Source organism: Aplysia californica, unplaced genomic scaffold (genome assembly GCF_000002075.1).
Source record: "Aplysia californica isolate F4 #8 unplaced genomic scaffold, AplCal3.0 scaffold00584, whole genome shotgun sequence".
Taxonomy (NCBI): Eukaryota; Metazoa; Mollusca; class Gastropoda; order Aplysiida; family Aplysiidae; genus Aplysia; species Aplysia californica.
Genome location: NW_004797854.1, coordinates 147,415 through 160,984, shown reverse-complemented (window position 1 = coordinate 160,984; position 13,570 = coordinate 147,415). Strand labels below are relative to the sequence as shown.

General features: G+C 38.6%; 2 protein-coding genes across 2 annotated transcripts in view; one reads left to right on the top strand and one right to left on the bottom strand.

Annotated features, from left to right (window-relative positions):
- Positions 1–390: 390 nt before the first annotated feature.
- On the top strand, positions 391–966 carry LOC106012956. Its single transcript, XM_013087397.1, has one exon. The coding sequence runs from the start codon at positions 391–393 to the stop codon at positions 964–966; it is 576 nt and encodes a 191-aa protein (XP_012942851.1).
- An 8,701-nt stretch (positions 967–9,667) lies between these two features.
- The window catches only part of LOC101864479 (trypsin-1-like), a 5,342-nt gene continuing 1,439 nt past the window's right edge, over positions 9,668–13,570 (bottom strand). The window contains exons 2-6 of the mRNA XM_005107197.3: positions 12,997–13,204; positions 12,331–12,485; positions 11,575–11,712; positions 10,805–10,941; positions 9,668–10,000 (exon numbers count right to left, since the gene is read on the bottom strand). Of these exons, the coding sequence (XP_005107254.1) occupies positions 9,842–10,000; positions 10,805–10,941; positions 11,575–11,712; positions 12,331–12,485; positions 12,997–13,204 (797 nt within the window). The 3' untranslated portion in view covers positions 9,668–9,841. The remainder of the gene's footprint in view (positions 10,001–10,804; positions 10,942–11,574; positions 11,713–12,330; positions 12,486–12,996; positions 13,205–13,570) is intronic.

The following is a 13,570-nucleotide window of genomic DNA, read 5'->3' as shown; positions in this document are numbered from 1 at the left end:
GTTACAAACTGTCCAGACTGTGAAAAAGAAAGAAAGGTCAGCCCAGAACCATTGAAGCCGACAGTTACTCCAGACTACCCTTGGCAAAGGATGGGTATGGATTTTTTTGTGTGGAAAGGTCACACATATCTACTAATAGTAGACTATTACTCGAGGTGGATTGAGATAGCTCATCTAAGAGAGCCTACTGCTTCAAATGTCGTAGAAAATTGCAAGTCAATTTTTGCTAGATATGGAGTTCCTGAAATCGTCGTCTCAGACAATGGATTCCAGTTCGTTGCACACGAGTTTCAAAAGTTCTCGCAGTACTATGGTTTAACGCACCTGAGAAGCAACCCTCTACATCCTCACAGTAATGGAGAAGCTGAAAGAGCCGTCAAAACTATCAAAATGTTACTGAGTAAGTCTGATGATCCTTACTTGGCTCTCATGAACTACCGCTCCACTCCTTTACAGCAAGGACAGAGCCCAGCAGAACTTCTAATGGGTAGGAAAATCGGGACAAGAGTGCTGATTTTCCCAGAAAAATTGGTCCCAAAGGGGGGAGAAAGGCAAGGGTTCAGGAAGATTGACGCAGCTTTCAGGCAGAGGCAGAAACAGGATTACGATCGAAGACATTGCGCCAAGCCCATGTCAGACTTGTCAAAAGGACAGCCAGTTTGGGTTAAAACCCCAAGGGATGCCAAGGCTACGGTTGTAGAAAGGTCGAGAGACAGATCGTACCTCTTGAAAACAGACAACGGCTTGAAGGTTCGTAATCGTCACCAGATCCGGCTGAGGACGGAAGGCGACGACAGTAACCATCTCATGATCCCCAGAGAGTCTTCTATGTTGCCTCACCATCAGCCAGAATTACCAGCAGAGTCACTAGAATCAGACACAACCCTTCATGATACTTCCACTACGTCTGACTGCATAACGAAGTCGGGACGCCATGTCAGGCCTCCGCAGAGACTCGACATGTAGACGAAGTTTCTGCTGTGTACAGTGTATATAAGGTTTCAGAGTTATAGTTTCAGTTTCTGGTTGATGCGTTTAGCATTTTGAATTGTTCTTGAAATTGCTTGTGAGGGGGATGTGATGTCAAGGGACATGACTCTTATCTTTACTGTGGGGACAAGATAATTAAGAGAGTGGCACGCCCTTGGATGACGCCAAGGGTCCGGCGCGAAATAGGCAGACATCGTCTGAGAGAATCACTGAGATATTCAGTCGAACTCAGGACCACGACGAGGCAACACTTATCTTGGACGGGGGCCCCCTGACAGACCCGACTCATCTGACCGCCAGGTAACTTTACATAGAAGTAGTAGTAGTAGTAGTAGTAGTAGTAGTAGTAGTAGTAGTAGTAGTAGTAGTTGTTGTTGTATAAGAAACAGTAATAATCGTAGCGCAAATTCCCCCCTCAACAACAAGCCCTATGCGTTTTATAATCTATATCACTATAACCCCTGCAGACCTGATAGCTTTCTGAAACAATTTCATTTTTCCTGGGAACCATGCAGTGAGTGGAAACTCCCGCTTTATAGGCGCTAAAACACTAAAACAAAAACTGATAAAATATTGTACTGTTAATGGTTGGGTACTCATTCCCACCTGGGTCAAGTGAGGGAAATTTGCGTAAAGAGCCTTTCCCAAGGACACAACTTCGGGCCAGAGACTCGAATCCCCGAACACACAACTGCAAGATCAAGAGTTCGGTAACCTAACCTCCGGACTACCGACACCAGTTTCACGGCATGTGCTACACCAATACACGTAGGCCTAGGTCGGATTATAATTTATAACTAGATCTAGATCAAGAAAAAAAACAAGGCGAAAATTCCAAACAAAGAAAAAAGAAAAAAAGAAAAAACCATCCTCCTAAAAAAGAAACAAAAGAAGTTTAATGACATTCAACGCTCAAGTACGGTGCTTACGTCACGTGTACTCTTGCATTCAAACTTATTATCATTATTATTATATAAAATTAACAATCATCATCATTATCATTGTCATCATTATTATTATTATTATTATTATTATTATTATTATTATTATTATTATTATTATTATTATTATTGCTACCACTACTATTATCAGTTGTTATCTAGATAATCAAAGAATTGGAAAAAGCTTGAATTGTTGTGAAACTCAATTTTTTTTTTTCAAATTTCCAAAAGTTAGGTACTGAGCAAATACAACTTTTGTAATTTTAAGGTAACGAAAATAATAATAATAATAATAATAATAATAATAATAATAATAATAATAATAATAATGATAATAATAATAATAATAACAACAACAACAACAATAATAATAATAATAATAATAATAAAAATAATAATAATAATAATAATAATAATAATAATAATAATAATATGCTGAGATGCAAAAGTTCTGTCGCACCTATTATACTACAATAATTTTCACTAAAGAGTACGAATTGTAGCAAAAATGAAAACGTATGACTTGTGTGACGTTTGAGACTCCTTGTGCATGTGGAGACTAAACAAATCATAAACCGGAAGTACTACGCGGTCAAAGCGTTTATTATATTATTATTATAGTATTGTTTTCCTTCGATGTTCGTTGAAACTAAGATGTCCTGAGCCTACTCAAAATCTGCTTTGAGTTTGAATAACACACACAATGTGTAAACAGAACTTACGCGCTATGAAAATCAGTTCTTTTTAACAATTGTTCACCTGTTTTCAAAATAACAAAGCTGACAAATGCAGAACCTGAATCCACTGTGTGTATGATAAATTCTAGAATTGCACTTTCTGCTGTTGCAAGACATGTAATTAAATGTGTCTTAACATCACTGGAACTGTTCAAGACAGGCTAAGACGTGGCCTACCAAGAGTGAAATTTCGACATCTGAATTGGGATGTTGTCAATACCCAAGTTCGAAACCCGGCTCAACCAAGTACAGAGACTTCCAGGTACTTCGGACTGTCTTAAAAGACCATTAGTAAATATACGTGACCATGGATTACGTGATTACCGCCCTTTATGTGGAGCCAATCTGACCCGTTTCATCGGAGAAATCGACAAATTTGGGTGCAACAACATTGGCGATGGAACCAAAGACGTTGGTATAGTGTTCTATTCACCAGTGGTCCAGGTTTTCGATTCGTCACATTGATTGAAGAGAAAAAGAGTTTAGAAGAGGAAGGTAGAGATTTCAACTTTTAAGTCAACGTCAGCCAAGTGGACCGATTCGGTGGATGAAGTGTGATGGTGGGCGTTGGAATCTATGCTCTTCATCGTACACGTTTGGTCACTATTAAAAGTAACCTCGCAGGGCGACGGTATTGTGATGAAATTCTTCATTCTCGGGTTCTTCCCTAAATGGCACGAATGATAGAATGTGCCAACAAGACTGCACCCAACGCCCTTTGGTCATGATAAGTCAAAACTCCTTCCAAACGCATCAATTCGATCTTCTCCAAGATCAAGAGGCCTTAACCCAACAAATCTGTAAGATGACCTTGACCGGAGGATTAGAAACGGGCTGTACTCCGTGCAAACTCAGCAGGAACTTTAGGCGGCACTTCACAAGGACTGACAGTGGATCCCTCAAGCAACCGTGAAACACATTAATTCAGTTAATGAAGAGACGTTTTGTAGCAGTTGATCAAGCTGCAAGAGGCCATACGCAATACTGATATAATTTTTGTTTGGATGTTGCTAGGGTCAGAGTGAATAGAAATGTTTCCCTTGAATAAGTAGAGACATTGGTCATTTTTTTTTCATGTCATGTTAGCACATTTCGCTTGGCTTTGGCGAATCGTAAATGAGTTATTGTACTAAGAAGATGGGTGTGACAGAAATTTTGCAACACTGTATACTGCTACTACTATAGTGCGGTAAAAAATTCGTGCTGCAAGTCATCCTCAAATATCTCTTTAACGGGTGAATCAATGCCATCCTTATTTTGCATAGCTGTTTGTATCAATTTGTTTTGACTAAATTATATGTTTTCAGAACAATTGGGACTGGGTTTAAAAACTTTTCTTCATAAATTTATATAAAATACTTGAAATCTCTGTCACACGTAAAATGGTATTGATCACAGCACTTCCCGCTTCTCACATACATTTTGACTACTCATAATATGGCCTGCGTCACAGCTCGTCAATGACAATTTTTACTTGCAAAACTTGTAGAAATTATTTTTATAGTGAACACATTTTTTCACTAATGGTTCTCAAAACATGCGTTCAATTTAAAGTTAATATGCCGATTAGAAAAATATGACGGACGTGCTATAAAAAGCAATATTGCCCCAGCTGTTTAAAAATCGGTAGAAACCTCGCACTTGGATTTTTTAATTAGTATATTTTATTATGGAATTTTCTTGAATACAACAAGCAGATGTTTACAAAAATGTTGATCTATTAAGACAAATGTATACAAGTCATTGAGCAAAAGTTGGAGAACCTTTGTTCGATAGTTGAGGAGATATTTGACATCGGGCCACGAATTTTTGACCGCACTATACTACTACTACTACTACTACTACTACTACTACTACTACTACTACTACTACTACTACTACTACTACTACTACTACTACTACTACTACTACTACTACTACTACTACTACTACTACTACTACAATGATGATGATGATTAAAAAAAAATATATATAAAAATTTAAAAAAAAAAAAAAAAAAAAAAAAAAAAAAAAAAAAAATAATAATAATAATAATAATAATAATAATAATAATAATAATAATAATAATTTGAATTCAAGAGTACGTGTGACGTAAGAACTGTACATGAGCGCTGTACGTTATTCGGGGGAAAATAGCAAACAGCTTGCATTACCTTTTGACTCCACCAAAGCTCGTACATAACAAGATACTTCACTCGGCCTAAAAGGTGTCCGTGGAAGTCTGTGCATTGCTTCAGATGGGCACTGCTGTCTTTGTTTTGACGCTCTCTTTCCTTTCTCCAGAAGAAGAATAGGAATAGCACAGCTTGTTAGTTTCGCTTTTATTGTTTTTTTCTCACAAGTAGGGTGACTCTGTTCCCAAAGTCATCGCTTTTTCGAAGAGGCCGCCACTGGAATTGAGGACATTTTTTAAATTGGCTCAAACAGAGGAGTGAACTTTCTTGTTATGTACGATCTTTGACTCCACCTAGTATCGAGTGTCGTCACCAGCAAGCTGTCTGGAACTAACTATGATATAGATCTTGTCTATACATAGAGTTATCTCCTTTTTAAATCAACGGTAATTTCACTTCTTATCTTCAGTGAGTCCACAGTTGTTTTACAAGGCTGATGTCCAAAAATAGACTTACTTAAAACAGCAATAGAAGGAGCTTTAGTTTAAGTGCTGTATGGTCTACTTTAGTTTTTAAAATCAATATAAACCAAAGTTTAAGACCAAAATAGTAAACACTACTTATTTGGTATAATTTCAAAAAATAAGTGAATACAAGTATGAAAAATACAGTTTCCTGTAAAAATGTCACAAGGGAAAGTTTAACCGGTTTTTCATAATACTAGTACATATATTCATCATTTCTTTAGCTGAATTTGTTTTATCAAGAGCTTCATTGCCTTCCTACCCTAATGGCATAAAAACTCCTGAATTTTTTCTATGTCTAATCTTGATTTAATACAATGTCTAACTCCTAAATTGGGGGGTGGGGGCTTGGAATTGGGATTCGAAAGGGGAGAGAGGGAGGGTGTGGTAGTGATGCTTCCATTACACCCACATCTTTTCATACTTCTTCTTAAAAGTTCTATAAGCCTTTTATACGCTTTGATCCAGTCAATAAGAAATAAACCATCTCGTAGATAAAGTGTTGAAGAAGAAATAACATTGTTTTGCTGTTATTTTTGTTTGTCTGTTTTAAAGCCTATCTATCTCTATCTATTTAATAATACATTTATTTGTAGATCTAGTAGTAGAAAGTACGCTGTATTATTGCTTTCTAGTAGTCTAGATATTATAATACACCACGGCGCCCATGTAAAAAAAAAATTAACAAGAGCCAAGCCTCGTTTATTGCGCATGAGACAGAAAACATGCCAAGCCGTTGCTTTAGTATGAACTCCTTCACACAGCTTGCCACAAAAAACATGGCGAACGTCGCTGTCGAATGTGGCCATCGCGCAGCAAGACGAGAGAGGGGCGTACTATATCTAGTGCTTAGAGTGTACATCTATGGAGTCTGTATTAACCACAGCTATAACTATCGGTGAAGCGGCAGATTTTACTTTTTGGTAAGGTCGCCAAATAGAGCCTTTCCGAGCCGGGGGGTGTTCGTTGTTTCTGGTTTTAGTTTTGGGTTGTTGTTGTTTGGGTTTTGGATTGGTTGTTTCTTCTATCTTTTTTTTCTTTGGGGGGGGGGGGTATTTTTGTTTTGGGCTTTTGGTTTTGGTTTTGTTTTTGATTTACACTGCTATAATCGTTGGCGCTTACAAATAATCTGACTTAAATGAATTTGTGTTGCAAGTACCGTAAAACTCTGGTGCGGTAGTTGCGGGTTCGAGGATTTGAGTCTCAGGCCTGACGTTGTGTCCTTGGGAAAGGCACTTTACGCGAATTTCCCTCACTTCATGCTGGTAGGGATGAGTACCCGGCCATCTCTCCAACACACACACACACACACACACACACACACACACGCACGCACGCACACACACACACACACACACACACACACACACACACACACACACACACACACACACACACACATATATATATATATATATATATATATATATATATATATATATATATATATATATATATATATATAATCATCAATGCCTTTTCACCCCTGCCACTTAATTCTTAGAATACTCCTCATGCATCTGTTGATGAAAGTCTGGACTTTATTCAGTACTGTCTTTGTTGTCTTCCAAGTTTCGCAGCCGTAGAGGAGCATAGATTTGACGTGGGAGTAAAAGAGTCGAATCTTGGTCATGGTGCGCAGTGAGATGTTGCTTGCCTTCCAGACTTTTGATAACTGATTGAATACTGACCTTGCCTTGGCCGTTGCTTTAACATATGTCTTGATTCCACCTTTACCATCGATGACACTTCCAAGGTAGGTAAAGGAGTCCATTTCTTCCAGGGGAGTGTCTTCCACTGTCCCAGCAGGGCTTGAAACCTTTCCTAGCTTTACTACTTTTGACTTTCCTGGAAGTATAAGTAGGTCAACACTCCTTGATAGGTTGTACACACACACACACACACACACACACACACACACACACACACACACACACACATATGCGTGTTTTATATATATATATATATATATATATATATATATATATATATATATATATATGTGTGTGTGTGTGTGTGTGTGTATTCTATATTTATTTATTTATTAATATCTGTACATATACATTGAACACCATTAAAAACGCAGCAACGTTTTCGAAAGGTTGTTGAAAAGCCAAATATGCTCTGATCGTCACGATTGTTATTAGTGAGTAGTTATTAATCCACACACCCATAAACGAATTTTGCTATTTTCATGAGTACTATCACAATACAGCAGGGGCGAAGCGTCTATATATCAAATAATCACTGCTTCCCTTCCTAATTTTGAAACATTGTCGCTGTCAAATTCATCCATAAACGTAAACCTCTTAAATTAAATGTCAAAAGACGTTCGTTATCAACAATGAACAGTATGCCTAACATTCAAAACGGTTTCACGGCCACAGAAATAGCCTCCTCACCCCTCTCGGGCCACTCCATAAGCAGTCGCAAGCTTTGATTAAGTAAGCTTAAAGTGAGGCTGGAAGAGTCTACCAATACAGTTGAAGGGAACATGTGCATAGCAGTCTAAGCTGTTTCATTGCCACATATACCCTGTTCACCCCTTTGGGGTCACAGCTATAATCAATCCCAAGCCCTGATTATGTAAGCTAACTAACACTGGTCGAGTCTACCTCAAATGTGAGTGGAACTAACTCCTAACAATCTCTTCACTGTTGCAAGTGCTTGCTTTTTTTCCTCGACTTTTTACCGTCCTATAATCAGATCGTGACCTCATTTATGACACCACCTCCTGGCCGCAAAAGGCTAACAAAAACAGCCAAATGTGAAATTTAAAAAATGATAATTGTCATGTTCTACCAAAGAGTTAGACTCACTGGTAGATCTATAACATACAGATCTAGTACTGACATCTCCGCTTCTTTGCTTTGTGCTTATGTATTCATAACTTAAGTTAAATTTAATTTTAGTTGGAACTGATATTTGATAAGATACTTTCCCGATTATTTTGGCGGTTGAACATACAATATGAATTCCGGATTTGTTTTCATTCACAACTCAGAGTCGCCGCCTCGAGTAAGATTCTTGTGTCATATCTACAGGCCATATCTGATCCCGTTTCACTTTGATTACCCTGTCAAACAAGTCAGCCCTCGCCCCTGCAATACAGTTAACTATGCTTTAGTAAACTGTGTTCATTAGTTGCTATATTATGAAAAGAATACACAATTATTTACCTGGAAGATGACCTATAGCTCATTCCAAACAAAAGTCCTAGCTTTTTTTTTCGATCAATTTTGTTTATAATTTCTTTCAATACAAGACTCGTCAACTTAGCGAAGCTGATCGCAACTTTCACTTCTGCCTTGTTCATTGCGGAAAAACTGCCAGGGAAGCAGCAATACGGCTACAATGCAGTGCTTGTGTTATTCTTGACTTGTACAAAGAGTTTAGCACACTTGAAATATCCGGGATGAGCAAAGAATAGGACAGTCTCGAGTGACCAGCCGTGTTCAAGAGAGGGAGATTTTGCTGTCGCATCTGCGATATCGTTTCGTTTCTCAAAAGTAGCAGCTCAAGGCATACATGAAGTGCATGAAAATGTTTCTTTCATCAGTGTGAGGTGCGGAGCAGTAAGCACTGAACTTAGATCAAGAACGCCTTATTTATTACTGCAATTAACGAAGCGCGACAACAGCGCCGTCTTTATGCTGCCAAAAAGCACAAAGAAAAAATCAGAATCTCCCAGTCAACCAACACAACACTCCTGCCCTTACACTGCCCATTTAGCAAACAACACAGTTTCTGGAAGATCATAACATGAATGTCATGGACTGGCCAGTGTACGTACCCGACATGTCTCCAACAGCGCACGTATGGGATAAACTGAACCTCAAAGTGTGAGCAAATTTGTGAATCTGCAGCTATTGGAAGATCGGGCTGCCGCGAAAGTGGGACAGGATTTCTTTTTTTTTTTAAGATTGAAAATGTTATAAAATCCATGTGAAGATGTGTTTTGGTCTCTTTAAATGTTAATGATGGCCACACAATTTACTAAGGGTAAGAGATCTTTGTTGAGCTTCGATTTGTGTTTATCTGCATATTTGTCTTAACAGAGTACGCCAAGAGAAGGACAATGTATCGAAATCACTTACGTTTATGATCAAAATGGTTCAGATTTGTTGGAAATTGAATAAACTTTTAAAAAAACATTTCTTTTAATCTATATTCATCTGATACAAACGTGTTCAGGCTATGCGAACGAAGTGTTGCGTTTTTAATGGCGTTCAGTATACATACAAATACTCTCTCTCACACACACACACAGATACACACACACACACATACACACACACACACACACACACACACACACACACACACACACGCCAATAAAAAAAAGAACGAAAGAGCACTCGGAGTTGGGAAGTCACTACAATTTATTTAAAACCTATTTTTTGGGAGACGATAATATGTACCGATGCATGTCACAAATCTGAAATAGTGTTTGTTGTGATAACTGCATGTCACAAATCTGAAATAGTGTTTGTTGTGATAACTGCATGTCACAAATCTGAGTTAATAATGTTACTCTAGTTGCGATGACTGCTAATCCAGGAGAGGAAGGCACTGACTCTGGTGTAGAGGCCAGGGACTATGCCACATTGGTTCTTCTGTCCAGCGGAGACGATACCGTATTGGTAGTATCGCCCATCTATTTCCTTGCACACCAGAGGACCGCCAGAGTCACCCTAAAGAGATGGGTAAGAAGTGGTTGAGAGAAATTATTATAATTAAATACACAGAGAATAGATAGATAAAAGAACTGTACACCGAAACTAGATTGGTATAATAGTCTGGACTTCTACACAATGTTTTCAGTGATATAGATTTACGTATAATAAGTCGTGAATTCAACAAGGAGACGCTTTTACTTAAAGAACAAAAATGTTTTCTTGCGTGTTCATTTCAAGCACGATCAGAATTCCAGGAACGTAAGTTACTTATTTGCTTTACATCTGCACTTGTTGTTTCTTAGTGTATGCATGAACCCTTTCTTATTAAACGTTCCTTCAATCAAGCTTGCAGGCGATTGTAGGGCACAACTGGTAAGTTCTATTTCTTTTCTTTTGCTCTGTTGTTTGGGTCTTTCTGTCTTGCTTCTCTTCTGCACTATATGACTGTTGTTGTGTCGATTTAGATCTACTTCTCTTCAAAATTATAAAAAATATCTCTGTAAGGATCGGGAAAAGTGAAAAGAGCACCCTAGTCTAGACGGTCAGAGATAGTATAAGGACGTATAGACCCTAGTCCATTAGCATGTAATCAGTATTGGTCTTCTTGATTTTTTTCAAAACTGCAGACTTCATCGTACTTTTAAAATGTTCCACTTTTTAACGAATGATGTATTGCCAGCATCACTCTGAATGCAGAATAAGAAGGGAGGTAAAAAGCAAAATACAAAAGAAAAAAAAAGGGTACGGCAAGAGGAGGATCCTGTTTCAGATGAACCACCTATCTATGTTCGCTTAGAAACAAAGATCTCCCTTGCTTACCTCACAAGAGTCCTTGTTGTTTCCTCCGGCACAGAAAGTGGTGCTGTCGCCGCCATACGAGTCCCTACACTTTTGGTCTGTGGCGATGTTCACTGCTGCCCAGAACATGTCGTCCGGTGACTCGGCATCGCGCCCGTCTGCGGGAGGAAACATTTACATGGATTAATTGTAAAGAAATCAACCGAGATAAACTTACAGTGAGAGGCTTGTCCTGTCCGGAAAGTAAGGGGGAAAGTACTCACAACTGAACAAGATGGCTTGTAGTTCATATTTACATTTAATTTACGATATGCTGAAGTAATGTACACTACTTGCAGTGACTTAAGGTGACTAAAGCATCAATTGTACCAAAGAACCTGCGCATCCACTGATGTGGTCAATAAAGTGCAGCAGGGAAAAAAGTACACTCCAATGAATGACCTTTCTGTAGAGGTCTAAGATTAGCCGCACTCTTTTGACCACAAGTTGGTCAATACGAGTCTGATGCGTTGTTGGATCTATCTATCTATCTATCTATCTATCTATCTATCTATCTATCTATCTATCTATCTATCTATCTATCTATCTATCTATCTATCTATCTATCTTTCTTCCTGTCTATCTATCCATCCATCCATCTATTGCTGTACCCCGCTGTCTGAACGATCTTTCTATAAATCTCTATTAGGGCTTCTTGCATTGATTTGTTTTGCTTGAGCATCATTTACCGTAGTCCTGTTGGTTGCTCCCCTTGGAAACGCCCCTTAAAATAATGATTCATAACCACTCACTGCTTGTGACTCCCCATCCCATGGTCTTGCAGCCAGAAGCTTGCTGTGGTGTCTTAGAGCCGTCCACGAGACATACAGGACGCTGGCACCGGTCAAAGGTCAGAGGTTTGCTCAGTTTGATGATGGCAATGTCGTTTTCTAGGAATAAAGGAAGACGTAAAGATCTAAAAACATGTGCCTTATGCGTTGAAAAAAACAAGTTCACAACAAGAGCGAGTAAACTTTTCCTACCCATTCAAACATAACGTGTTCCCTGCTTTCTCTTACTCAGTCATTCTCTGTCTGTCTGTCAGTCTGTCTGTCTGTCTGTCTGTCTGTCTGTCTGTCTGTCTGTATGTCTGTCTGTCTGTCTGTCTGTCTGTCTGTCTGTCTGTCTGTCTGTCTCTCTCTCTCTCTCTCTCTCTCTCTCTCTCTCTCTCTCTCTCTCACACACACACACACACACACACACACACACACACACACACACACACACACAGTCGTCTCCCATGACTGATGAACCAAAATTAAAGTCAGAAATAAACTGATGGCTTCATGAAAATTTGAATTTAGCAGCTACCGGAGCATTTAAATTTCTCTCATGCTTCACTGTAGTTGACATAACACAGGTAACACAAAAGATCAAACCAGCAAAAACAAGGTAATAATTGCAATGGACCAACTGAGAAAGTAATACAATTTGTTCGAGTGAAGTCTTTTCTTTTCTTCTTTTGTTTGCCTGTGTGAGTAAGGACAGCACACGCAATGCTCACTTACCGAGATCACCGTTGACGTTGTATTTCTCGTGCACGGTGATCTTGCTGGCACTGTTGGTATGGAGACCGGGAGGAGGAGGGGAGTCAAAAGTAACCTTGGAAGAGCCGGAATAGATGACCATGTCAGACGGGGCTGAAGGAACTTCCTTTCTTTGGCTGGGGAAGACAAGGGATGTCATTTATAAAACTGCAGAGGTTTACCTAAAGTTGTAGTTATCAATATTGCAGTTCAGTTTCAAGCTAAGCTCGACTGCCTAAGATCAGAGAAGACTTTTTGCGAGTGCGGGAACATCACTCATACATTATGCATGTATTACTAATTTTTTTGCAGATAAGTTTAACTGTTTCCCGACCGCCCATCGACATTGAATAATTAATAATGGGCTCTGATTGAAAGAACTGCTATGGTTGAAAAATACGAATGAACATCAATTATATTAAAAGAAGGGAGCTGCAAATAGCTGTGATGAGTTCGGAGAATGAGCGCGTACGATAAACTTGCAGAGTTGAAAAAGTGTAAAATCCTTATTCGAATTCTAATTCAAATAAACATCCTACGCACGTCCAGATACCCACGAATCCTGCAAAGTTATGTTTAAGACAGATTCTCAAGGATATTTTTAACAAAAATTCGAGTAAAATAAAATGTAGTTCATAAATTCCTTACCTGTTCGGGTTTGAAACGCAATGGCCAGCTGTGAGGATCGTGCTCTCGTCGATGATGGACCCTCCACAGAGGAAGCCGTTCTTCTGGTCGTAAACCACCACCATCCACGGGTACTCGCAGCTAGCGGACTTGGTGCCACCGACGATTCGGAAGTTGTTGGCTCGTCCACACTGACCATTGCTTGGGCTTGGAGTATTGTTAGAGGGGGCTGCGAATACAAATATATAAAGGGTTATTTGTGTCTTTTTTTATTTTGAAATTAGAACTTTTTAAAATGCTACTTTATATTGTTTTTAAGGAATTGAGTTTATAATGCTATTTAGTGCTAAAAATATATTTTCATACGATAAGGGACTATTGTAATTCTATAAGGTAAGTCCCAAATGGGTAATTGTTGTGCATGTGTGGCTTCCCCCTTTCTGTTGCTATTCTTCAAAATTTCAACACATTTCTTTACCAAATTAGACCCAAATAATTGAAATATACTTTGCTTGATATTTGTCATTAGTTTGGGTAAATTAAAAAGACTGTATTTCATATCTAATAACAAATAGGATACTTCTTTACTATATAT